The 27,617-nt window shown below is 42.2% G+C and overlaps 1 protein-coding gene and 2 non-coding genes across 3 annotated transcripts; all 3 read right to left on the bottom strand.

Moving 5' to 3' along the window:
• On the bottom strand, positions 1-74 carry LOC142363792 (small nucleolar RNA SNORD65). The gene has a single exon (XR_012765960.1). It is a non-coding gene; the product is annotated as a small nucleolar RNA SNORD65 (small nucleolar RNA).
• Positions 75-905: 831 nt separating this feature from the next.
• Positions 906-980, bottom strand: LOC142363788 (small nucleolar RNA SNORD49). The gene has a single exon (XR_012765956.1). It is a non-coding gene; the product is annotated as a small nucleolar RNA SNORD49 (small nucleolar RNA).
• Positions 981-3,388: 2,408 nt separating this feature from the next.
• On the bottom strand, positions 3,389-23,536 carry NCBP3 (nuclear cap binding subunit 3). Its single transcript, XM_075440393.1, has 13 exons — positions 23,367-23,536; positions 20,186-20,251; positions 18,462-18,567; positions 17,370-17,495; positions 14,901-15,029; positions 12,540-12,613; positions 11,522-11,630; positions 10,666-10,765; positions 10,224-10,330; positions 8,835-9,120; positions 7,854-8,011; positions 6,493-6,657; positions 3,389-6,036 (listed from the first exon to the last, which is right to left on the bottom strand). Exons 1-13 carry the CDS (start codon positions 23,517-23,519, stop codon positions 5,801-5,803), a joined length of 1,815 nt encoding a protein of 604 aa, XP_075296508.1. The 5' UTR covers positions 23,520-23,536; the 3' UTR covers positions 3,389-5,800.
• Between the last annotated feature and the right edge of the window lie 4,081 nt (positions 23,537-27,617).

Genomic DNA, 27,617 nt, shown 5'->3' on the forward strand with positions numbered 1-27,617 from the left:
CATCAGAAAAACCTTTGCTCACCACCAGTCAATCTGCCGGTAATTCCAGCAATTGTTGGTTAGTTTCATCATATGATATCTTTAGGCAAATTAATGCATTTCTAGCAGAAGCAAGACTTTTATCCCTTTGCTCTACAGTGCTGTCAGCAAAACTAGTGCAGAAGACAGCTGCTTTTATAAATGTATTGCCTGTATTTTATAGTATCTTTTTTTGCCTAGATTAGAACTTCATTGATTATACTTTTAGAGCTAAGAACACACAAACACAGCAAATGAGAGTGTTTTTAACTAGGTAATGTTTCTGAGAGCATAGCCAAAAAACACCTCGTTAAACTAACAGCATGCTGAATATTAAACTCACCCAGAAGAATCTCCTGCTCTTGCTGTCTCACTGCCTTCGTGAAGAGCTGTAACATCAACTGGTAGCCATTAGTAACAATCAGCACACAGCAGCAGAGGCATACAAGCTCCATCTGAATATAGAGATACCAGAAAATAAGTATCAGGCTTTAAATTTTGAGGAAGAGAGGAGGGAGGGAAAGCAGATTGATTTAAGCTATAAAGTTTGAACCTACAAAATATGCCTCTCAAATTTTTGGCAGTCTATAAGCCTCATTTCTTCTCAGCTTAGATTCGACCTGGTATAAAGCTCTACATGGCCCAGCGAAGCTCACTTACCTTCACATTAGGGCCATCTTCAAAGAGCGACCTGCTCCCAGTCCTAATTCTGTGACACTGATCTGGAAAGACCAGGTTCTGCAGATAAAGTGAAACAGATGGACATGGAGCTACATTAGATATTACAAGAGCACTTTTCACAGAAAGCAAGTATGAATACAAGTTGCCTGGTTAGTTCTGGAAGACAAATTTCCAGACAACTCAAACGTTGCATGCATGTAGCTGTATGTCAGACAAAGAAGAAGGTTATCGTCAGTTCTCGCATCTGACGGCACTTCCTATTCAGGGTTATCATCATCGACAGCCACAAACTTTTCTATTTGATTACTTAAAACACAGTGATTGTTTCATTTTGAACCAATACTTGCACACTTTCCACTTCGTTTAGACAACTCATTAACTCTGTTAACTTGATACATAAAACTAGATTTAATTAATCTTAACTTGCTTTAAGATGTAATTATCAAAGGTTAATTTCGAGTAACTGTTCTGTATTAAACTGCTTTACATCATTAGCATGCAAGTAAAGGCCTGGAACTTTCTTTAGTATGTGTGCCTCAGTACAAAATAAACGTTAACTTACTCTTTACTTCAAGACATCTTTCTGCTGTGGAACAAAAGCAAAAGAAGCATTACTAGAATACTCTTCAGCAGTAATTTTAGAAAATTATAAAGTAGGTTTATCCAGGGAAAAAAAACCCCAAACAACGAAAAATCAACCCCCCACCAAAACCGGAACCCCAACACCAACAGCCTCCTTGTACTTCTACCCACGCTTGCGCTGGTATCATGAATCACCGAAGTATTTACACCGGACAGTTATTAGTAGTCAACAATCGTCTCTAAACTGTTTTCAGTCAGGAAACTTAGAAATCTCCCTTATACAGGTTGCCAGGCTGCATTTACCGTGAGGGCAATTTTTCAATTGAAATTCCACGCAGCACCAATTCCAAGGTTGTAACGTCTATTGCAGAGACGGGGCCTGGCCCATCCAACCACCAAAAAGAAGCGACCCGTTCGCTGGAAGCGGGGCCATAAAGCCACAAACCCACCGCAGGCCCCGGAGCGCCGCGGCCCCCGCGGAGCTCTGCGCTGGGCCCTGCCAGGGGCTTGGCAGGAGGATGAGGAGGAGGGAACCGAAGGCGAACGGGCTTCACCCTTCCGAGCCTCTCGCTCCGAGCTCCGCGACCCGCCGCGGGCAGCACCGCCCCGACCTCGGCCCAGGCAGCGATTCCCGGCGCCACCTCACACACGCAGCGGGCTCTCAGGCCTCCCGACCCGACCGAGCCCCTTTTAACTCACCGGGGAGCCGCTCCAGGAGCCCCAGGGCAGCTCCGGCCCAGCTCGTGTGGTCCCGGCGGCCGGCAGCGCCCGGTGCCCGCCTCCATGGTCGGCCTGCGGGGACACGAGGAGTCAGGCACCCCGCGCTGCGCGGCCACCCCGTCACCACCCCCACCCCCCCCACGCCACTCCCTCGAATGGTCGGGCCCAGCCCGAGCGGCCCTGGAGACACGGCGGAGAATGCCACTGCGACGGGGAGGGCCTCACCCCCGCCTCGCTCCGCAAGCAGGGCCTGCCCCAGCGCCCAACCGGCCGCTGCCCCAGCCAGCCACCCTTACCCACTGCCCGGGACGCAACAGGAAAAGGCGGGAAGCTCCGCGGCGGCCGCTTATGAAGGCTCGGGAGGTACCACTCGCGGCGGGGGGGGCGGAGGTAGGTGGGCCGTGCCACTGCTCCACCACGGCGGGGGGGGGCGGCGGGGGCGGCGTCCATTTCCTGCAGCGCGGGGCGGGAAGCAGCCGTGCTTCGGGAATACTGTCAGCCTCGCCCGGAGCCAAACCTTGGCCTCCTCTCTCCTCAGTTAAAAGCAGGGAAGTTGGTTCATTAGGACAGGGCTGGGACAGGCCACCCCGCGAAGCAGAGCCCCTCATCCTGCCCCCAGGAAGGCACAAGCCCCGCGCGGGGCAGCCAAGGGAGCACCCGCGGGCCCCTCGCCAGGAAGAGGCGCAGCGCTGTCGGGTGTTCCAGTGAAACTGAGGAGGTCAGTGGGATGTCAGACCACTTTCGTTTAAATAAAAGTTTCGTTATTTTCACATTATAATGTAATCTTGAACTGAAAATAAGAGGGGTTTTTGCTTTCCTTTTCCCCGTTAAACACATCGGCCATCATCTTCAAATAGAAAAATAAATTTTTAAAGAAAAACAGCCCTCACTCACGTCTCGCCCTCAGCAGCACAGTCAGAGGCTGCCCGCGGAAACCTGGAGGCACGGAGCCCACAGCTGCCATGATTTCTTTTGCACAATGTAACAGTCACCTGAACCATTTACCAAAAACCCAGCTTTTAAAAACAGCAAAACCTTCCTAGAAGTCCTCGTGTGGTCCTGTAACAAGCCACCTAAAATCCAGAATCATTTTTTCCTACGAGGCATAGATCCTCCAGCCAAAGCCAAAGCCAAACTTCTTGCACTTTTCAACATAAGTTCATTTTAGTAAAATACACAGGTTGCACACCTCAGTATCAGAACATTAATTTCTGCATCAAACTCCTTGAAGGAATATACATGATATTTGGGAGTTCAGTGAAAGATCACGAACACATAAGCTAACAGCAAAACAGCTGACCACAAAGAGAAGGGGACTTTCAACAAAATTCTCTATGCAATCTCTCTCTAGGTCAAACAGATTTAAGTTTACCACATTGACGAAAACTAGTGATTCAGTGCTTATTTTTAATTATCAAAACCCAGCAGTTCATGTACAGTAACTAAGGAAGAGCAAAGCTAAAATTCCAGATACCAGCAAACACTTTTCAAGGCTTCTCTGTACATCATCAAAACACAAAACCAGGCAAACACTAAATCGCAAAAGAACCTCTCTATAGGTCCCTTCAACAGTAAACCTCTTTTTCTTGCAGCTAAGCTACAATGGTCTCATTAACACACATAACCCTCCCCCCAAACCAGAAACACGACAGACCTGACGAACGGGGAGGCATTTGTAAGGCCTTGTTGATGGAAGACAGACCCAGTGTTCATGGCTCCTCTTCCTCAAATGCAAGCCTTTGCCTACACCGTTTTTCTTGATTTCATACATCTATTAGGTCAGATTATTTGTATCAGTTGACAAGATTCTCTGCTCCCAGCCTGCCCTTGGTAGCAGTTAGTCTGTCCTTCACCAGGCTCAAGTCAGAAACTTTCACGTGGGAACACAGTGGCTATCAGCAACGTTAACAGCAGACCACAACCAGCTGCGGAGCTTAAAAAGACGGGAGGGCTTCACAACAATGCAGAGGCTGGTCTTCATAGACCAGGTGCATGATTCACATCTACCATCTCCTCTTGGGAAAAGGAAAGGTGATAATGGATTGAAAGCAGTAATACAATACAGAGGTTTACTGGCAAAAAGACACTGGTTAAATGAATTTTATCAGGCTCTTGAGAAACGGGTACAGTATGGGTATGATTCTATTTGAAAACTTCGGAAGGGATATTAACAAAAGCATACGTTAAAATGAATTATTACAGTGATCAGACATTGCAGTCATTTACTCTCAACAGTACTTTTATGAGACATAGTTATATATTCAATAATTAAATATAAAATCGAGGATGAGTGTCACAAAACAAAGAAATAATGAGGCTTGAAGCCCAGTCAGTCCCCAGATTACCCTTCTAGTCACTGTATCTTTCACTTTACCTTTAATTTTACATGCTGCTATTCTTACACATAATAAAGCAATAAGAAAAGTTAATTGCAGATTCCTTGCTTTTGTGAAGCCTCAAACCTATTTCAACTTAGTACAAAAATAGGAGAAAAAAAGAAAACATTTGTTTGTTAAAAAGCAGAAAGGGGAAGAGATAATTCAAAGACATTCTGGACTGACAGAACCTAGGAAGTAAGGACAATGCGAACAAATTTTCAGACTATCAAAATGTAGCAGACAATGTTTTTGCTACCTGTTCTGTTTACCAGAGTGTGATGTGCTAGCCTTATTCCTTATTTAGAATTACTGGCAATCAAAATAAATGCCATAGGCAACAAGAAAAAATTGCAGTTGCACACTGATCCAACTTTCTCCTACCTAGAGAGGGTACGCGGGTAAAAAAGCTGAATGTAACAAGTCAACCATGTCCACATCCACATGTACTATACAATAAGAACATTCAAAAATATTGACATGAGACAGTGATCTTATAGTTTTCCTTTTCTCTTTCAGTTATATATATAGTTAAACAGCACATAGGAAAACACCACTATAGCTTTCACCATGGCCACCAGGAAAATTCTCACAAATATAAAAACGTATGCTTTTAAATTGTTAGACTTCTTCAAAACATAATACAGATGAAATGAAAGAAATATAATTTCTCATCTTGTAACAAAAAAACCCCAATTAAACCCTTGGGAATTCACACAATTCTCAAACCTCCAACTTCGCAGTCTTGAACATCTCAATCCCTACTACAGCACAACATAGTATCACCAAAATAAATCAGCAGAATTCCTTGAGAGCGGTGATGCTACTTGGATACTATGTGAAATTTCACTGTACTGAAACATGTAACTTAGGTTTACATTCAGTATTTTGGAGGAAGGAAACATGATAGTCCCTTCATGCTTTATTCTTGCTGGCTGCCTACCCAGGAAGCATTATTGTTATTACTTCAAGAGGAAAGGAAAGGTGCTGGTAAGAGCCAGAAGGGCAGTGATGTCGATTATGAAATGCCCTGTTCTTTGGATGAACTGTGTAAAACATTTTGTTAAAAGGCTCCATGTTAAAAATATTAAGAACAAAAAGGTCGTCTTAAAAATACAAAGCATTTCTGCCTCTTCTCTTCAGTTCAAAGCTGGGGGAAAAGTGTTTTGCTAGAATTAACTACAAGTTTGCTGTAATAAACATAAATGACAATGCCCTACATAACACAGGGCCAACCACAGACTCCAGACAAACATGATTGCTTTAGGTTTCAAGTGGTATACGCATCTCTGCTTTTGTATAAAAGGAACAGAGACACTTCTGGAACCTTCACTGCAGAGTCTTTGCCAGCGTCCGGCTTTTGGGCAAAGGAAATCTTGCCACACTGCAGAGTCACAATGTTGAGGATCAGAATGTAAAAACAATCATGATTCAGTATCTGATCCAGAACTGCTTTCTCGGCTGATTTCAATTTGTAGAGATGGTAAATTATCCAATCGACTCTTTTTTTGCCGAGACTGTTCTTTTTCCTTAATGAGAGCACCCCAAACTCGCTGGAGTTCTGAATCATCTTCCTCTGGAGATGCCGCAGAGTTTTCAGGTTTATCTGAAGGCTTTTCTTGTGTCTTCGGAGCAGACCCTAATCGGGTCCATAAATTACCTATTCAGACGAAAAACAGACTTTTTTTAAAAAAAACAGGACTAAGAGGAATTCTGGAGGAAGTCTGAGGAACCTGGTATTAACTGCATCTCTAAACTCCTTGTACTACTCCCAGCTTAACGTTTGGCATGAAACTTGCTACATTTTGAAGCGCTAGTTGAAATTAAAATACGAGAGGCTCAGTGCAGTCTCATTCACTGTTTCCCATTTGCAATGCCCTGTTTTGACCACAGTTTTAAAGTAGTCCTCTACTTTTAAGCATACCTATATGAAAATGTTGCTCATAAAAATATTCAGCTCAACCTACCCACACAGATTTCAAAGCTCTGAACAAGAATTTTCTAATTCATCTTTATTTTCACTAAACTGAACATCCCTCATGATTTTCTGCTGAAATTTCTCTTATACTCTGAAATCAAAGGCACTGCAGCATTACATTTGCGCCATAAAACTAACCTGATTTCTTCTCTCTGGTATCAGAGTAGAGGCCTTTCACATCTTGTTTGGGGATTCCTAACCGGCTGTGTACATCTGATATTGGTTCTCGACGAGGAGCAGAGGTACTACTTGGAGGTTTAATTTCTGGAGAATGTTGTCTTTTTCCCAGTCTTTGCCGCACATCTAGGGATATTTTCAGTGATTAAAATGAAAAAAATCATGTTGCATTTACTCTAGTTCTGCCAGATAATTTTATGCTCATTCACAATTTGTACAACTTGAAACTAGACAGATTCTCTGTTTTCATCTTTCCTGCAGTCTTTTCATTTAAATATTTCATACTCAGATTTCACTCCTGGCAATGTCTGCAGTACAATTTATCCAGATTTCATTTTTCTTTTTTTTTTTTGCAATAAATTTGACATTTAATGTTTTCAGGTAGTGCTCTGTCCAGAAGATCTAAAAAGTAAGCTATTCCATGGCTTACTGCATTTCTGTGGTAGCAGCACAACATGTATTTATCCAGCATGAAGTATGATTATACAAAAACTGATATACCTTCAATGATTCTTTTCAGATAATAGCTTGCTATGCTATTAGTCTAATACTGCTTGATATTCTGCAGAATAAAATGAAAACCAGAATACAAGAATCCTAAATATATCGATACTTCAACCATGATGCCAGTCTTACATTCTGAAGTTTGTCTGGTTTAGGTAGATATTCCTCGTCTTAAAGAAGGTTCAAACAACAACATGAAGGCAAAGGAAGTTATAGGATTTATGTGCCAACTTGTCAGAGCCCCAAAATGTGCATGAGGGGTAAAATATACTAACCTAACTTCTCCATTACATTGATACAAAAGAGTATCTTTTGTTTTTCAGGCAGATAATCCTCTGGATACTACGTATGTCAGGAGTAGCTTAAATTACACATAGCTGAGTCAAAAAAGCAACAGTCAATTAAGACTGCCAATTGAAAATTGCCTCCATATCCATGTAACACACGTTCTTTCATGTAAGTAGCTAGTGTTTCATGTTTCATTTTGCATATGATCTCCCCTGCATGCTACATTTCTCAGAGTCCTACAGAATCTCTGCCTCAAGGAATGAACAAATAAAAAAGGACAAAATGGGGGGGAAACAGAAACAGGCAAGTAAATTGGATAAAAATAAACATCACTTTCACTCAAGTGTACTTATTTTTCCCCAAAGCAATCCCCAACTCCGTCTCTTGGTGAAGAAAAATTAACTGTATGGATGCAGAAACTGCTGCTGAACAGAATTCTCTCAGGTTTGTTAGTTGCAGTGGAGCACAGATGTGAAATGAATATATCGATTTTAATGAACCAGTTGCACAACATAAGAGTTCAAAATTACCTGATTTTACAGTGTTGTTTGGCTGACGTGGCCCACTATTATTCTGACGTTTTTCTTCTAACAGTAGTCTTACATCTGCAACTTTCTCTGATGATCCTTTACTGCCAATCCGATTTTTTATGTTACTGGTTGCTATGCTATCTGCTCGCATGGAATTCCTAAAAAAATAATATATACAGACAGAGATATTTAACATCCTTTAAATGACATCTAGTATAGTTCTTAAGTCCTCTTGTATGTAAAATTACATCACAGAAAACAACAATATCAGGATTTCTCTACTGAGAGAGTGAGTTAAAACATCACTTTGAAGAGCACGTATTCCACTCAGAATCCTAAGTTTAGCAACAATCACATGAACACCTCAGTATCCACTTCAAGGCAGGTATCAAGTTTGTCTCCTTAAGGCTGTGCCTCTGGTCAAAATTCAGAACATATAAGCAACTTCAAAATTGTTGAAGGACTTGACATTATAATAAAGTATAATCATGGTACTGAAGGGACACATGTTGAAGTTATTTTAATAATCTACACTGTATGCAATTTTGATTAATATGGCCATAGTGAATGTAAATTCCTTTTTGTCATCAACACTTAAGGATTATTCTTCTTTCTGAGAAAAGAGGAAGGGGTAAAGGGAAAAGATAGCTAGACTAGGGAGAAATATGCTCTATGAAATGCAAGCAGATAATTGTGCTTGTTTGTATACATTTCTGTGGATTCCACTTCGAGCTTCATTATTATCAATAAGCAGGGTTATACAAATCTGCAAAGGAAGCTGTATTTTAAAAATGTTAAGTGTAATTAAAAACCTGTATCAGTGTTTTCTATATTTTGTATTGCTTTTTAAAATATCTACTACAAAATTAAGGATTGGAAAAGTAGCTTCAACAGTTTGTCTTTAAGCTTTGACAGCTCTGTCACTAATCAAAATTTAGCATGCCTTTTCACCAATACTTCCAAAGAATAAGAAATTTTTACCTAATATTTTTCAGTTGTGATTCCACCTCATCTGCATACATTGTCATTTTCATGCTTTTTTTAGGAGAGGGTGTTGATATCATTTTCAGTTCAAGATCATAGTCCATTTCATCAGAATCAGATGCACTAGCACTCGATCGCCTTGCTGCACTGCGATCTCGGGATTGTTTAAAAGCTTGCAGTTCATCACGGTACTCTACCACAACTCTGTCATCTTCATCCATATCCTGAACTTCTTCCTCCTCTTCTTCCTCCTCAATAGGCTCCTCAGGAACATTTACTAAGCCTGTAGCAAAACAAACTCATTCTGATAAACTGAAGTTTATCATTCACATAACGTACCTTAAAGCCAAGGGGAAAAAAAACCCAAACCAAACGACTCACTTCAATTAATCATCACAACAAATGAGTCTTTGTAGTTCTCCAAGGCTAAAGAGAGAATATTTTGCAAAATGTTCTAAGTGGAATCAATATTACAGAATAGTCTAAGTGGAAGAAAATCACCAAGGGATGAAAAGTCCATGGACAAAAAACGTCCATGGTGTTCACTATCTCAGCAGCCTGTTCCAGCATAAAGCTGGACTGCATATATAAAGTGCAACTGCCTCTTGTAGTAGGTGCAGTTCATACTTCCTGAACTAAGCATAACAATTCCTCTGGTCTTGCAGGACTTAATGTGACAACTGCTGGCTCTGCGATAATCCTTTCAAGTCCTGTAAGCAGTAACGCTAAAAAGAACACATGTATCATTGCTATGAATTTACCACATATACTGATTTAAATATAAATCAGCAACTTAGTCATCAGCAGTGTGCGGGCATTTTTTCAGAAGGCCATCAACATGCACAATCTTCCATGAGATTTGATACACCCATGGCTGTATTTTTAACAGGCCGCTCATACGAAACTTTGACACTGCATTTGTCTCACGTCAAAGATTTTTACACCAATTATTTTTCTAATTTACACCGCCTACCTTAGGGACTAGATGAAGATATTCAAGCCTAATTAAAATAATTTTCTAATCTTTATTGTTCTACATCTAGAGCTTGCTTTTTCATAGCACGGAAGAATTGACACAGCAAGTAGGACAACTTGCCAGTAAGTTTCGTGTTTGCCCTTGATGCTATAGTCCCCGTGTCCTAAATTTGTAAAACAAAAATATCACATAAAACGTAGCAGCTATTTCAGTGAGCCAATGAGCAGTGTGAAGTTTCAGCCTCAGTTGTTCCCTGCAAACTCTAAAATGGGATTCAGTAACAGACACATTTTTTAAAAGTACGCTTCACTTTCAGGCACCGCAGGGGATTAGACGAGGCATTGCTTAAGGTCCTTTCCAGCCCTCCATTCCCCAGTTGTGTTCCTACAGGGTCAACATACATCAATTACCTGAATGACGATGTTTATAAGGAGGAGTCAAGCCAACATCATCCCCAATAAGTGTTCTTTTCTTTATCACATCCCGATGGATTCGACGTGAATGGTATCTTCGTTTCCTGAAACACCATACAAAGAATGATATTCCTGTCACAGAAAAGGCATACTGAACAAGCCATATTCAGTCCTGGATTAAGCATATGCTATTATCACTCACTTTAATAGCAGATGTACATTTATGTCAGAGATCTGTTCTGAATATTTTGAATATAAACATTCTTTATTTTCATGAGAAAATACCTGCCTTGCAAATTCATAGTCACATTCCAAAAACACTATTTATGCATAAGAAGCATCTACATAAACTGTACAGAAAAAAAATCCACAAATTAAAACAGTTAGACTATCTCGCCCAATTACCTGCAATGCGCCAATTCCTCTATCCAGTACTCACCAAGAATTGCTAAGAATCCCCTTCATGCCTCCATAATTCGGATTGCCGTATTTCATGTAATACTGGCTTCGCCTTGCAGCTCCCAGCTCTTTTTTGTCATCTGAAAAAACAGAAATTAAAGGATTATTTCCCTCTTAGAATATATCTTACTACACTGGCATAAAATAAATAATCATCCAGTCAAAGACACAGAGAATGAAAGTAAGACTGAATATGTCTTACGGATCAGCATTACTTCAATCTCCTCTACGAAGGACACAATTTTGCTGACACCTCTGAAATTTCTCCTACCACCACAGTTTTATTTGTGCCTAGAAACTTAATTCTAGAGAGACCAAGTTTGTACACAGCAGCTTACCAAAGCATTACATCCCACTGTAACTGCTGCAGGCTACACTTACCTTATTCATGACCTTTCTTTTCTTTATCGATGTGTCACTTCCCACATGGCCCAGAAATTATATGGATTTTCATTTTACTCAGAAATATCATTTCTCAAATGTATTTAGCAATAATTTCCACTGATACCTCATCAGCATCTCAAACTATTTTCATATTTATAAAACATGAAATGGACCTCTGGGGAGAAGCGCATCATAAAATCAGTTCTATAGGATTGGGAAGAACACCCTGAGCCCAAGATAAAATTTTTATGCACAATAGTTTTCAGACAACTTGAACTGGATTTAATTCACACATTAAATCTGGATTTATTGTAAAATCTTAATACCTAGTGATTAGCAAAAAACCTAAAAATTTTGCAAATAAAAATTAGGTATTTTGAGTCATTAATTAGTCAACAAATAAAACTACAACAAGCAATTAATTCATTATGCTTGTTACACTGTTCATTTACCTTTAGTAGCAAATCTCATGAATAGCTTGTTTCCTTTAGCCAGTTTATTGGCAGGGCGAAGATCATTACGCAGGAGAGAATCCTCTTCTACCTGGGAGAGGGCATCCAACTTTGGGGGGCAAAAAAGGTATTTTGGACTCAAAAATAAAATTACTATTGAACAAAAATGGATTGCTTACAGAGAAGCAATCAACTGGTTATTAAGAAAGTTACTTTTCTAATTATGTTCAAATGAACTCTACTTTTTTTCTTGACAAACTAATGTGAATTTTTAATTTGCCCTGAAGATTTAAAATATTTCATTCTCTTCCTTCATAACATTATCTCAGATTATTAAACCAATAATTTTCAAATTACACTATAATACTGACTGAAATGCAGAAAATAAACAACGCAACTTGGACACTAAAAAATTTGATTTTTTTGCTTGTTTCATATCTAAATGGTTTCCCTAACAGGTTCTCATGCTCTCACACAATGACTAAAAGACTTTTTTTTAATTTATATCTGCTTTATAGAAACTAAAATTCCGACCTCCATGATGTATGAGTGTTCACTGAGCCACTCCTAAAGAAAATACTAATCATACCTATTATATATTCAGCCAGCAAAGATTGAATTACTTATGAAACATCAATGTGTATGCTGATTCTCACACATATCTATGGACAGCTTAAATCCTGTTTGTCTCTTTAATCACTGCCTTTTCTGCTCAAAGGCTATTGCCTTTCACTGTTGTTCTTTCATTGCCTCCTCTCAGCAGAACAGAGCAGCCAGTTTAGCTCTTACATGCTGGATCCCCTCCCACTCTTCAAAGTCTACTTCCACAAAACACTTTTACACAGCTAGTCTCATCAACAGCATGTGTGCACATCCTGTCACTTCCCCATCTAATTTACCTTGATAATTAAATTGTGAATTGCAAACATATATGGTTAAAATTACAATATTATGAAGACTTTTCACCAGTCAGAGCAAAACATCTGTAGCAGTGTTTTCACTTCCCTTCTGTACTGACCTCGACGTCACTTGGATTGTCATCCTCAACCTCGCCTTCTTCTGTCTCATCATCAGAACTTTCCTCCTGTTTTTCTAAGAAAGAAAATAATTGAGGAAAAAAAAATAACCTCCATTTTAGTGTGTCAGTCACATTTGATTACTATTACCTACATTCTCTGAAATCAAACTGAAGGTATTATCCTTTCTTCTGTGCAGCCTAGAGAATAATCAAAACAGTAAATGTCTACAGAAATTTAAAGCATGCATGAGCACAGAATAACATTAACTAGACAGCCCCTCTGCAGATAACTGCCTGCGGCAGCGCACATAATTATTAATTTAATTCTTTGAAAGCAAATGAAATTGCACTGCATTTTATGGTATGACAGAGATCAGCAAGGCCAAGACTGTAAAAGTTTATTTCCTTCAGTCTCCCTTTAAAACACTGCAAGTACCTACAAGTATCCAGTACCAACAATGTAAACCAGGTTATTATTCAAAAGCTTAGGAGGTTCTGAGAGAGAACAGGAGGAGAAAAAAAAAACACCTTAGTGGCTTAATTTTGAAGTGAAATAACTAACAGAAGAGTGTACACTCCCAGAACTACTAAAATTGTGAGATACTTGCATAGATTTTACAGAGTTCTTTTTAGCTCAGAGTAAGAAAACTGATACTGGAATTTTCTTTTTCAAATAGCCCTCAAAACAAAAAAACAAAAAAAAGACTAGTGAATATGGACAGCTATCAACCTGTATCAGTATCATTTGCAAAGATCTTAAAGTACTTGCTAGACATAAGACTAAAAAACTTTCAGAGTTCCTGATCTTCATCTCGTTCAACAATAGACTTGAAAACTTAAAATAGAGGACAGCAGCTGTTCAAAAGATTCTGACAATATACCCAAGTTCAAAGAAAAGAGTAAAGCACAATTAACCAAACTGAAACCAAAGAGAGAATTTAGGTAAACAAATCAGCCAAACTCAAACTTGAGTAATGAAGTTCCACGAGGGACAGTATTCAAGCATGTTTTTTTCCCCCAGATGATAAGCTTCTCACTCTTCTCACAGTAAAGGCTAGTCTCTTGCTTCCCTAAATGTCTAAATAGCCCTCAAACTCCTATCTAAAAAAGGAATGCAGCTAAGCCAGAAGACTAGCGTATCTGTACACATCTCACACCTTAAGATGTAACTGAAGTTTGTATTTTAGCTAATATCCCACTTTTCCAGATGAACAGGTGAGTAAGTTTATGTAGGAGTAATTTAGATGACAGGTTTGATTTTGAGATGTGGTGTAATGATGATGTAATTTGTAGCCAACAAGATTAAATACGTATATTTATGCTCCATTTAAACAAGCCAGTCACTAATCCCCAAAAACTTCGTAACACGTCTTACTTGAAGCATTATCAACATTTGCCCAAAAATTAAAGTTGCACGGATGGTTGAGAAGCCACTGTGTTGTGGAAAAAAGCAATAAGAAGAAAAGGTGATGAGTTAGAAGGATCCACAAATTTAACAAAGCCCTAAACACCAAACTTGCTGGAAAGGCTTTTGGTAGCACTGCAAATAATAGAGAGACTGGCTATTTGCATTTTATTCATATAGCATGTTTAAGCAAAATCTATGGAAGAGTTAGTCAATACATCTCTCTTTGCTTTGTACCGTGTGGTACAGCACTTTGAACCACAGCAATTTATATCACACCAGCCTAACAGCAAAACAGTCCTAAGGTAGCAAAAGCCTGATTTTTAATTTACATCCATAAAAGAAAAATAAATTTACAATTAAGGCATGCAGGTACCAGACTTATCACAACATTAAGATGCACTTCCGCTGCTTTGCTCTTTTATAACTGACCGTTCAGTGTGCTTCTCTCTTGGAAGTATAATATCCAAATTTAGAGGTGATATACAGTGGTGAAGTGGTACTTTTGTCACAACTGTGTGAACCATATACTTCAAGGATGGTGGTGTATCAAGAAAGGCATTAACTGTGGTATTTCAAAAATAGGACATTTTCTTACACCTGCTTTTTCCTCACTTTGAATCCATCCTTTTACTGCCTTTGTACGCATGTCACACTGACTTATTTCTGTGCAACGTGTACCACTATAAATATCGTACCTGAATATGACCCTGCATCTAACATGTTCAGTATCGACTGAATTACTGCTTTTGGTCTAGCTCCAACCCACCTTTTAAGAAGCAGCTTCTTCAAAAGGTTTCCAAGATGAAAGCCTTTTTTAAAGTGGCAGAATACATTTACCTGAAACTATATGATAGAAGCTCCTTCAGTGATATAGATTATGCAGTACCCAAGCACAAGTTTAAAGTTTCATTGACTTAACTAGATGATGTCTATATATGCGTATTTCAATCTACCTTTCTTGCTTTTTTCAGCTGTCTTTTCTTCATTGTTTTCTCTGCTTTTTGTTTTCTCCTGATCAGGCAAGGAACTCATATTTATTAGAGCCCGTGTTGCTGTAACTTCATCAAGCCAGACCACATTACCTATGAAATACATAAACACATAGAAAAACAAAATGCAGTTTGCATAATCATGCAGTCACATACACTGCCTTACTGGAGGGAAGTTACTAATAAAGGTTCAGAAATGCTCTTATATAGTGACACGACTAAAAAGTGTCAGATATACCTCTTGCAGGGAGAGTCATGTTTCTTAACACACTTCTTAAGCAGGAGGACACACAACATCCATCACATTAGAGAAAACACAAACCACAACTGATCAAAACCAAAATCACTGAAATGCACAACTATCTATACTAGGGACTGCTTCCTGAGCACAGCAAATTGGGATACTGAATCAGGGTCAGTGTATTTCATGAATGTGTTAGCACACAAATGCCATTTGAGGGGGGGGGGGGGGAGGGGAGAAAGACGACTTCATTTTTTTCCCCTTTGGCAATTTAACAGAACCTTGGACCTTACTACAGAATTCTGTTAATATTTTCCAGAAAGCAGCAAAATAAGGGAAAATAGGAGACAGTGCTCAAGTGCTTTGCCCAGATTATAGTGTACACAGGGTAACAATATGATTCAGTATAAGCCTTGTACATTCTTTTCGTACCATATAAGATGGTACTAAAAGATAACTTAGCAGGCCAATTAAAAGCATTTCATAGATGTTGAAACTGAAAGAGCTAAAACTGCTTAGAAACAGGTTTTGAACAAAAGCTTTCTGCATGGATGCATTCAGTGCAAATACAGCAACAAATGTCATTTACTGCTCTGCCGTTAAGCAGAGTGTACCCAGGTATCAAGAAAACTATACAGTGTCCCAAAATAAAAGATTCTCTCTGAAATTACTTGAACAGACAAGATTTACAAGGTAGAGATACTAACTTCAACGGTTGGACAACTTTTTCATTTAAGTACGCCTGCCTGCTCTTCACACCTCCAAATTTTCAAAGCCTTTATCATTTTATGTTCATGAGTTTGAAACACACAACACTGTCTAAATTCACCTTTGCACTAAGACACTTGGAGATGCAATTCAGCTGGGAACATTAAAATTGTTGCCATATTGTGACACAAATCTACGCTGAAAAGACAATACTTTATATTTTCACCAAGTGTAGCTGGCATGCTGACTCAGATACAGATGAAAATAATTCACTAAAAAAGATGTGGTTTAACTATAACTGGGTAAAGCATTGTTACAATTCTGAAGCCTGTATTTTTGCACTGCAAGTTCACTCTGGTTCCACACTAAATTTACTCATGTAACATTTAAGAAAAAGGGTAATCAGATGGAAAAAGGATAATCAGACGATCTTAAAAATGCAGCCTCAGAGGCAGTTAAGCTGTTCACTTGCTAGTTTATGTATCACCACAGGTTCATCTAGCAGCTCTTTACTGCAGTTGTCCACCCAGGGCTCACTGCACTTCCAATTTTCTGTCAGCTTGTGGCAGTATATCAAGCCATCATACACCATGACTTCAAGGTTACCAATGTTTTGTAGTATACCATATCTTTTGTCTTGCACTGGAACGTAATTCCTTCAGGATCATTCCAGGGAACCATGCTACTAATTCTCAGGTCTTAGCCATGCTTGTCAACAAATCAGTTTCCAGCAATCCCAAACCAACTGGAAAACCTGCACTGGTTCCTACTTCTTTTTATATGATTTCAGTTACAGGATGTCTAGCCACATGACAATCTCAGAGCCTTCCAGTTCCATGATCCAGCACCCAACCGCATCAAACAGCTCTTACACAGTCTTTAGCATCACTGAAAAAAGCAAGACTGTCAACAACCTTGTATCTTTCTGGCAATCTCACTGCAATGCTTACTCCCCGAAAGAGCCCTTGCTCTGTGAATATACATTCCTTTTCTAATCTATGTAAATCACATTCAGCTGCTACCTTCTTACACCCACTAATTTCTCCTTGAGAATGCACTAAACAAGTATGGCAACAAGTCTGCTCCTTCGCAGCACAAAACCATACCAACCTGCCTAACTGCACACAGCTCAATAATCTTCTCTCAGAATGACACCTTGTGAGACACTCACAAGCAGGTGTACTATTTATATCAAGATGTAAGCAGCACAAAATTTTAGACCTTTTATTTTTTTTCCATTTAGGGATCTGCAAGTTATTCTATGCTATTTGTTTCCAATAATAAATACTCAACCAGATAGCGGGCTTGATTTTCATCACATGCTATTCATTCTTTTCTTCTGTATATCTTTTGACGAAGCCAAATTACAGGGAAACTAGACAGACAAAGATCGGTGTCTTTGAAAGCCACTCAAACATTTGAAGTACACCTCTGACCGATATCAAAAAAAGAGTAATTACAGACAAGAGACTTTGTTTACTTACATGACGTATCATCTAACCACTCAATATGAGCAGGAGGATACTCTTTGAAATAGGCAAAGATGTCCTGTGTACTCATCTCGTCCACCCCACAAATGTAAATTGTGTCCAGTCTCACTTTAGGAATTGCTATAAAGAGGAAGAGACACAAAACTGGTACTCATTTCTACAGAGCAAGCCTTTATATTAGTAACTTAACGGTTTATAAAGCAAACATTTTAAAGAAACTAAAGGGAAGCTAATTAAAGGAAAATATTACGTACATCATTTTAAAACACCAGAACTTGAATCATTATTCCACAATGCAAAATTCTAACAAGCATTGGGAGATGCAAGTACTGCATAACTATCAAACTGCCTTAAAACATTTCTTTTTCAAATACTGCCAAGTACCACCATTACATACTAAAGAGCCAGAATACTAATGAGGCCGCTGACCAGGACATGTGTACAAAGCACTTCCACTTGCATCACCTGCTGGGGAGCTGTTACAGGCCATGGCTTAGTGGGTCCAAGCTGCCAGCTGGAAAAAAAAGCCTTGAGAACTAACTGGATGCCAAAAGCGCCAATGTGTTGTGCACACATCTCCCTGCTGATCTGCTTATATTCCAACACGCCCTGCTTGCCACCTAAGAGCACATGCGCAATCAGTCCAGCTTCACTGTGTGTACAGCACAGAATGTGATCTCTGATCTCACTGTGCATGGGACCATGTACGAGTCCTCTATTCATACACAGTCCTCAAGGTCTGGTCTTTTCAAAGAATTTAAAGATTCTTAAAGCAGCACTGATCCAGAAGATGAATCTTGGACATGTAGCACTAGGTGCCACTGCCAAACAGTAAATAAGGTACACAAAAAATGTCATTTTTCTGGAGCTGGTAAAATCAGGAGCAAAACGACAACTGTCAAGTAGTTTAAAAAATAGTGATGTTAAAATAAACATGGTGAAAAAAACTCTGAAGTCATTTATTTTGGCAATGACCTAGGAAAACCTCTGGAGATGCAGGAAATATTACAGGATAAGTCAAGTAAAGGAACTGTGAGGAAGTAAACAAAGGGATCTTTTCTTCTTGACTGTTGGATAAACTCATACCTTTCTTCATCATGTCTCGATCCAGTGCCACATTCCTTTGAGCGAGATTCACTTCAGCTCGAAAATGAAAGCGTTTTGCTCTTTGTTCCTTTTTCTCAATTGCTTCCTGCAAAATATAAAACAACGCAGTCAAAACAGGAATCACAGCAGCATTCCCAATAAGACATTTAAAATAAAAATCACCAGACAGCAACAATCTATATCGATAATCCTATTAATTCCAAAGAGATCTATATGTTTCAGAACACAAAACAATTCACTGTAACATTTCTGTGCCACGTAACAGCTCTAATGCAGGTCCAGCAACATACTGGGAATTATAATGCATGGAAAACAAGACAGCTCAGCCAACGCTCAGACTCCATGATGGAACAGTAACATTATCTTTTCCTTCCTAACAAACATACAGAGGCTGTGCTCAAAAAAAGCTCTCTTAAAACAAGCCTTTCCACCACATAGAAAATTCATCTTTTAAGATTATAGAGATTTTTCCCTATTTTTTTCTTAAATATACACAGAAATGTAAACTTGCCTCTGTGAGCATGAATTTAACAACACTAACTGGAGTGCTAACTATACAGATCTTATTTAGACTGGCAATTCAAACAGCTTTTAAGTAGCTCATCAGCAACAGTTTATGTGGATTTTGTAAAATTTCTGAAACTGAGAAGCTCCTTATTCTACAGAATTTATTAGGAAGTGTTATAGATTTTTGGACCTTACTAACGGAAGTAAAATTTGGAATACAAACTGTAATTAAGCAAAAACTGCCACCAATGATATCCAAATAAATACTGGCCTTCTACTAGTTTTTAAAGACTGCCAAAACATCTTTGACCACATTTCTCAAGTTTTTCAGAGCTGCATCATTAAAGAATAAAACAAAAGATGACAGCTTTTCCCTGACTAGGGGAACTTCAAATTCTTTACCAAATTACAATACACACAAGCTAGATATTGAAGCCAAAGCTGATTAGCAGTCTTCTGGAACCCTTTTTGTACTCTTTGATAAGCACAATCTTCTGAGCTTCAGTAAATTAAAATGGGAATTATTCATGTAATTTGTCAGCACACTGTTGTGGTGGGGATTCATGTTTGACAGAACATGTAAAATTGTATCATTCCTACAAAGTGTATGACTAAACGCTTTTTCTCCACTACCAAATGCTAGATATAGTGGTCAATTGTACAAGATGAAACAGCAGCCAATTCAGTATTAAATGTACAGAGATGAGCTGTAGGATTAAGTTCCACAGAATTATGTAACTTTTAAGTTATTTAAATGCAACAGCTGTTCACATTCTTCAAACTATGTCTTAAATAATTAACCAATAAGATGCCCTTGGAAGACATGAGTCAAAGAAACTAGATTTTCCTGCCAAACACTTGTTCTTCCTTCACCTAAGAGGAAAACCCACAGCTGACTTGTCTCAAAGGGCTTTGTTTTGCAATATCGAGTGGCACCAAAGCAATTTCAATATAAATATTTTGAGGTTTTGGCACACAAATTTTTGTGACTTAAAAATGGTAACTCTTACAATTTACAAGAGATGGCCTGTCCTGATGCAGGCCACAACCGGCAAAAGGAGAATTCCCTAGTTGTTGAAAAATGCCAGCCTCCTGAACATGAGGGAAGAAACACTGGGGAAGAAATAAATTAAATGATTCCCCCTTTCCAGTTGCAATAATTAGAACATGTTAAAGAACCACTACACAAAAATTACCTTGGATGTTACATCTATTCCAGTAATGAAACTTCCAGCTTTGTTTTCATATCTCCTACTAGTGTCCTGAAACAAAGAAAAATGGTGGTGAAATCTCAATGAACATTGAAAGCAACACACTTGCTATGCTGAAAAAATATCTGGCCGTTTCTACAAGGAATACATTGTCTTTTCCTTGACCCTTACCTCCAGGCTACATCCCTAGACAGGTACAGAGACAATAACTCTCAATAATGTCAGTGAAGGTAAAAGCATATGAACTGAACCAAACTTCCTTCATTATAAAGATTCTTTCCTTTGGCAAAATTCAGTTTCTGTGTCTGCCACTACTAAGGTTTTTACTCACTCTCTCTCAGCAATACAGGGGAAGTCATCAAACACCTTTTCTAACTAAAATTTCCACAATTTTGGATGTGGGTGCAATTTCCTTGTAAAACATGGACAGATTTAACGGCGATATCTGACTCCTGAAGTGTCAATTTGCAGCTTTTAGTCTCAAAAGTCAGAACACCAAGCCATATAACCAGTCATTCCACCCATACCATTTTTCAAAAAGGTAGAAAGGAGGACCCTGGGAACTACCGACCTGTCAGCCCCACCTCTGTGCCTGGTAAGATCATGGAACAGATCCTCCTAGAAGCTCTGATAAGGCACATGGGGGACAGGGAGATGATTTTAGACAGGCAGCATGGCTTCACCAAGGGCAAGTCTTGCTTGACCAACCTAGCGGCTTTCTATGATGGAGTAACTGCATCAGTGGACAAGAGAAGAGCTATGGATGTGATCTGTCTGGACCCCTGGTAAGGCCTTCGACACGGTCCCCCACAATATCCTTCTCTCTAAATTGGGGAGATACGGATTTGATGGGTGGACTGTTCGGTGGATAAGGAATTGGTCGGATGGTCGCATCCAGAGGGTAGTGATCAACGGCTCAATGTCCAGATGGAGATCGGTGACAACTGGTGTCCCTCAGGGGCCCGTACTGGGACCAGCACTGTTTAATATTTTCATCAATGACACAGACAGCGGGATCAAGTGCACCCTCAGCAAGTTTGCAGACGACACCAAGCTGAGTGGTACGCTCAACACACCTGAAGGACAGGATGCCATCCAGAGGGACCTGGACTGTCCCTGGAGAAGCGGGCCCATGTGAACCTCATGAGGTTCAACAAGGCCAAGTGGAGGGTCCTGCACCTGGGTCGGAGCAACATCTGATATCGATACAGGCTGGGGGATGAAGGGATTGAGAGCAGCCCTGCCGAGAAGGCTTTTGGGGTACTGGTGGATGAAAAGCTGGATATGCCCACCAGTATGGCCAGCAGGTCAAGGGAAGGGATTCTGCCCCTCTGCTCCGCTCTGGTGAGACCCCACTGGGAGTCCTACATCCAGCTCTGGAGCCCTCAGCACAGGACAGACCTGGAGCTGTTGGAGCAGGGCCAGAGGAGACCACAGCAATGATCCGAGGGCTGGAACATCTCTGAGGAAAGGCTGAGGGAGTTGGGGTTGTTCAGCCTGGAGAAGAGCAGGCTCCAGGCAGACCTTACTGTGGCCTTCCAATACTTAAAGGGGACTTATGAGAAACATAGAGACAAACTTCTTAGCAGGGCCTGTAGCAACAGACCAAGGGGTAACAGTTTTAAACTAAAGGCAGGTAGATTTAGACCAGATACAAGGAAGATATTTTTTATAATGAGTGTGGTGAAACAATTGGAATGGGTTGCCCAGAGAGGTGGTACATGTCCCATTCCTGGAAACACTCAAGGCCAGGTTGGACGGGGCTCTGAGCAACCTGATCCAGTTGAAATGTCCCTGCTCATGGCAGGGGAGTTGGACTAGATGACCTTTAAAGGTCCCTTCCAACCCAAACCATTCTATGATTCACATCCACAATTAAACAAGTGACTTTTATCCCTATGCCTATCAATATTTCAAACCGAACTTCCAAATACCAGCAAGAAGAAGCATTACTGTTTTGATACAACCCTGCTGATAAAGGGTAAAAATAGAGAATGATGTGGGGAAAAAAAATTACAAGTTTCATTTCAATCAATCAGGACTGCTGAATTCACAAGACTGCACTAAACCACACAGACCCTGGACCAACGACCCAGTTCTGCCCCTTTTATGGTCTGCATGTGTAAAAATGGTACCTCTTCATTCTGGCACCCTCAGTACCATCACCTGGCAAAAGTCTGGAGCTGGAAGCACATGTCTTGCTTTCTCTAGGGATGTGTTGCTTACACTTGTGGTGCAATAATTATTTTGGCTAAAAGACTTCTTCTGGAAAGTAGGCCAGTCTCAGCTTAGAAATACCGAAGCACACACCATCTAAATGCTTTTCTTAGTAACAGCATCAGTTTGCCTAAAGCTGCCAAATGTTTAGAGCTATTAAAAAAAAAGGCAAAATAAACATCACTTTTAAAGTTAAAAACCCCCACTGTCTAAAGTTGACTCACGGAGCACAAGGAAGTACAGTAGGGTGCTTGCTGTCTCTTAGGCCACATATTTGGTAGAAGCTCAAGCACGTTGGTAAATCAGCTAATTAGAGATTAGTTTGTGAAGCAATTTCCACACAAGTTTCGAGAGCAAAAGACTACTTAGGAGGTTAGAAGAACTGACCCGTTTTTATGTATTAAACCTGATCCTACTAAAACTTGTACAAGAACAACTAGCAAACAGCAGAGAAGCAAGAAAAAAAAAAAAGAAAAAAAATCTTCAAAACCCATTCATTAGAGCCCACATCCCCAGTGCCTCCAACTCAGCTGTCCCACGGTCACCCCTCTGCTCCCTACTCTAGGTATTCCGTGTTCCCTCCTTTCACACCCTCCTACCCACAGCCTTCCTCTACACTCAACCACTACACCCCAAATTCTCTCCTCCTCCACCTCCTTCATTCCCTTCTTTCCCAAGCACATCCCGGCCGCTTCTCCTCACGCCTTTTCCCCACCCTCCCCTGAGAGGACCCCGAGCCCTCTCATGCCCTCGGCTCCAGCCACCCTCAGCCCCATCGCACCCCCCACCCCACCTTGCCCGTTTTCCCATGAATGTACCCCCAAATGCCCTACAGCTCCCCGCAGAACCCTACCTCGCCATCCTCCACCCTCACCACGTATCCTGCTCCCCCTCAGGAGCCGGTCCCTCCTCGTCCCCCCTGCCCGTGACCCCACCGCACGCCCCTCACCGGAATGAGCTCCCGGAGCGAGCGCCTCACGGGGATGGCCTCCAGCTCGCCCTCTTCTACTTCCATAGGCTCAGGCTCCGGGCCGCGGGACTCCGCCGTTGTCGCCGTTGCCTCCGCCTTTACCGAGATCCGCAGGCCCCGAACGGCCGCCATGTCTCCGCCAAGCCCGCCCTCCGCCCGGCCAGCGAGACGGCACCGCCGCGGCACAGAGCGCCGCCGCTCAGAACCACAACCGAGACGTCGTGGCGGATAGAGCGCCACCCGAAGCTCCCGCCGGTTGGGGGCCAACGGGCTCAGGCGCGCATCGCGGCCATAGAGACGCAGGGAGAGCGCGGCGCTGCCGGTCCTCCAGGGCTACGGGGAGCGGGGGGGCTGCGCCGCCATTTTCCCCAGGCACCCCCAGCCCCGCCGCCGGGGGAGAAAGCGCAGTGTGCGTGGAAATACAGCGCCGGCGGGAGCGGGGCCGTGAGGTGCCGGCCGCGCTACAGCAGGCTCCGCTTCCCGCAGGCGTTTTTATAAGAGTGATCTGAACTCTTAAAATGTTCATTCCCCCCCGTACTACGGGAAGATCCTGCTGGAATTTTACATCTCTGATAAAATAAATCAAATTTTCAGCTTAAAGTTCTCCACGGTGTCTGTGTCCGGTTGTTTCTGGGCTCGGTTATTCTCTTTGTCAAGTACTGGTTTCCCACCCGAGGTGTTGAGGCTCCTCTGAGAGAGAAGCCTTGTCTCCTCGCTGGTTTAATTTATCTCCACGAGACAAGTTCTTCATTACCCTAATGATGCCAATCAGCTCTATCCCCTCGCACACAGCAGGCCAGAACAGATGCCAGGGCAGGAGCAAGCCCTGCCTTGACACCATTATTCCCAACGCGTGGCGTAACACCACCACTGACAGGCTCCACGGCTGCATCTCGTCGCTGCCGCCGCGAAGGATCACCGCTTTCTGTCACACCCAGCCAATTCCATGAGGAATTCCCAGTGTTCCTCCGGCTGCAGGGCCCTTCCACCCTGCTCAGACTGCTCCATTCCTCCGTTCTGCACTTTCCCGAACAAAAACCCCCCAGCTCATCCTCCGCGATGTGTCACTGTCCCTCCGGATCGGCAGTACTTCCCAGCAAAATTCAGTAGCAAATTTTGACTTCATCATGAAGCAATTTCACAGCTGGCGACATAAAGGCTCCTCTCCTTACACCTAATCCAGTGGGACTAATACACCTGCTTGGTGCCCATCGCATGCTCCAAGCTTGTTTTATAAGTCTCTGCACAGGGATTTTGCACAGTAGCGAATGTCACCTGCGATCACCAAAAGCGCTATATTTGGCGGTGATGTCACGCAGCCAGCATCTGGCAGGAACCTCGGACATGGGTGACACTCCCAAGGCAGGCGTGAACGGTTATGGCAGAGCCCACACACACAGAGCGCGAACATCAGCAGTAAACAGGACACAGACGCCTCCTGTGAGCGGCAGACACTGAAATAATTGAAAGAGGAAACACATTTCTGTGGGAGAAACACTATTGCTTGAGGTCACAGGGAAAAGAAACCGAAAGATGCACTTTTTCCTCTTTTAGTTTTAATTTTGTAAGTAGGACACAGTGTTGACATATGTGATCTAGACCAGATTTACAAAGCCTAACCTTTCAAAGCAATGGTTAGGGCAGGATTGCCTTGCACTGCTGTCATCAGAGAGCAGACGAAGTCTTTGGTTAACCCAGATGCTTCCTTATTTTGTTTTAATATCCTTGAATGTCGCCTAGGACAGAACATTGCTGTACTGCTGGCACAATTTCAAGACTCGCCCACTGAACTCAGCAAGAAACTTTCTGCCAGTTAACTGTGGCTTTAGGTGGGTTGCCAAAGTTTTAGAGCTCCTCAGGAAAAAATCATCTCTAGGCTGACTGGTAGGGACAATGAAATCAGGAGAGGAAAACCAGGCCTGGGTGCTGGTGGGGCGTTTACTGCCAGGTAGGCGAATGGAATAGTGTCTTGATATTTTACAACTTCTTTCAGAATCTCATTATTAACAGCGAATTCTTCAGAATTACAAGCTGATTTAGTTTTATTCTTCTGAGACAGTGGCCAAGAGGTTTGTTTTTCTCTCACGTTCATCTCCGGCTGCAATCCTTCTGCCTGTGAGGGATGGGTGCAGGAAGCAGGTTTGGGCAGAAAGGCTCCACCTGTGTTGCAGACTTTGTGCAGAAACATTGGGTCAAGGGTAGTAAACTACTGAGGAGTGCAGGGACTGGATATGGGAGGAAAAAGGAATTTGGAAAAAGTTACCAGTCATTAGCAGGAGAAGCCCTAAGTAAGGAAAGGCTCCTACAAACAATGAAGGTCAGAGAGTGAGTGAGTAAGAAATAATTCCAGCAGAAAAGCAGCAAAAGGAGCGTGTTATGGTGAGGAAGCGTTACTCATTTCCACTGACCACCAGAGGGAAGTCTTGCAACAAAATTCCCAACTGCTTGCAGCAGAGAAACCCGAACCCGGTGAAAATCTCCACCAACTCCCGTAGTTTTGTGGTTCAGCTGAAAACGGGACGATGGGGGGTACAAGAGTGGGGAGGGGGAGCACTCTGTGGGCCCTCAGTCCGAAGGAGACTTTTTTTTTTTACAGTGGTCTGGCAGGAGTCAGAAAAATGGTGAATTTTGCCATTGTAAGAAAGTTCTGGTTTGTTTATTTGAAGTCTCTGAACTACTGAACAGAATGGATATCTCTTCTTGCTGCTGTGATTTAACTCTCCTCTTGTTCTGGGCTCTCAAGGAGGATCTGCAGCTTTTCAAATCTGTGAAAAACCTGGACGTGGAAGTGTGCTGTTTCTGCAGCTGGCCAGCAAACTCCACATATCACCAGGGAAACTGGGACTCCAGCTTCCAAATAGATTACGACTGGCTCCAACCAACAGTCCATCTGGAGAGGGAACAGGATCAGCAGAGGAAGGATGTTCATTCGTTAAACCGTTGAATAAGCTGAAATCAAGCACCTGGTGTTTCCTTACGTATTTGGTGAACCACAGGCTCCATCTGTAAGACAGAGTATTTTCTCGCTGGAATATTGTGAAGGTTCATACAACCCTGACACAATGCCAAAGTCTCATCCACGAGGCAGTTACAGGGCTCCAAAGTGCCCTACAGAAAAGAGCAGATGCTCTCCGGCAGGCAGGAACACAGCACCCTCGCAGTTAAGGACAGCTGGGCTCTAACTTTATGTTTATGCAAGTGTTGCCACATGGAGACCACACAGTTGAAAACGCACATTCCTTTCTGGAAAAAGCTCACAGAATTGAACAGAGCTGCAACAGAATTCAATACACATTTATCCAGGCTTTACAGACATTACTCTGGGATTTAAGAGATCTTGGAGAACTATCTAAAAGTAGTCAATATTGCTCCATTCTTATAGACATCAATTTGTGCATGCGCACATGCACACATTCCTCTGTTGTACCAGTGAAACTTAAGCTCTTCCCAGTCCACAGGCCCCTGTGGTAACAGTCAGTGAACTGCCCTGTGTAAAAAGAAACTTTTTCTTTTGCAGGGCTATTTTTAGCCCAGAACAGCTCTTTGGCCCAATTCAGCGTGTAGTCCCATAAAAACAGCTGTGCTGGCACAACCGTGAGGTGGGAATGTGCAGCTGGCAGGGAAGATAAGGGCAGGAACTGCTGGTGCAGTTCTGGAGTAAAAAGCACAGTGAGCTGCACCCTTACTGTGCAGACAAGCCTGGCTTCACACAAGCTACCACAGCGAGCTGCAGAAACCGGGAAGTGATCCCACAATCCTAACGCGACGTACGAACCGCGGAGACAAGTCCTGGCCACTCTCCTGGGGCAAGGGCCGGGCTACACCGGCGGCCCCGGACCCTCCTCCCGCCGGCCCGTGACAGAGAAGCCAGCGTGAGAGCACCGGCAGGGCACGAGGAGAGGCCAGCCTGGCTGCGGCCGCTGCTGCTCTCGGGTACGCAGAGCAGGCCGCCCTGGCCAGGGACAACCGGCGAACAGAGCCGCCGCTCCCCTCAGCGCCGCCTTCCCCTCGAGCCGCCCTGAGAAAGCGCGCGCACCAGCCCAGCCCGCCCCCTCACAGCGCTTGCGCAGCGCGCCAACCCCCCCCCCCCCCCGCGGCCGCGCGGCGAGATGACGTCACGCAATCTCCGCGTCTCCCGCGTGCGGTCACATCCGGTAGGTGAGGTCAGGGCAGGGGCCGCCATTTTGGGTGGCAGGGCTGGGCGCGGAGAGGGGCACCGCGGGCGGCGGC

This window comes from Opisthocomus hoazin, chromosome 20, assembly GCF_030867145.1.
Source record: "Opisthocomus hoazin isolate bOpiHoa1 chromosome 20, bOpiHoa1.hap1, whole genome shotgun sequence".
Classification (NCBI taxonomy): domain Eukaryota; kingdom Metazoa; phylum Chordata; class Aves; order Opisthocomiformes; family Opisthocomidae; genus Opisthocomus; species Opisthocomus hoazin.

What these genes read in the sequence shown, in the direction of transcription:
- NCBP3 (XM_075440393.1), bottom strand. Translation starts at nt 23,519, where the DNA reads ATGGCGGCCGTTCGGGGCCTGCGGATCTCGGTAAAGGCGGAGGCAACG. An exon ending in CGCTCCGGGAGCTCATTCCG is followed by an intron (nt 20,252 to 23,366) that starts GTGAGGGGCGTG and finishes TCTTTGTTTCAG; the next exon opens with GACACTAGTAGGAGATATGA. An exon ending in GGGATTCTTAGCAATTCTTG is followed by an intron (nt 10,331 to 10,665) that starts GTGAGTACTGGA and finishes ATGGTGTTTCAG; the next exon opens with GAAACGAAGATACCATTCAC.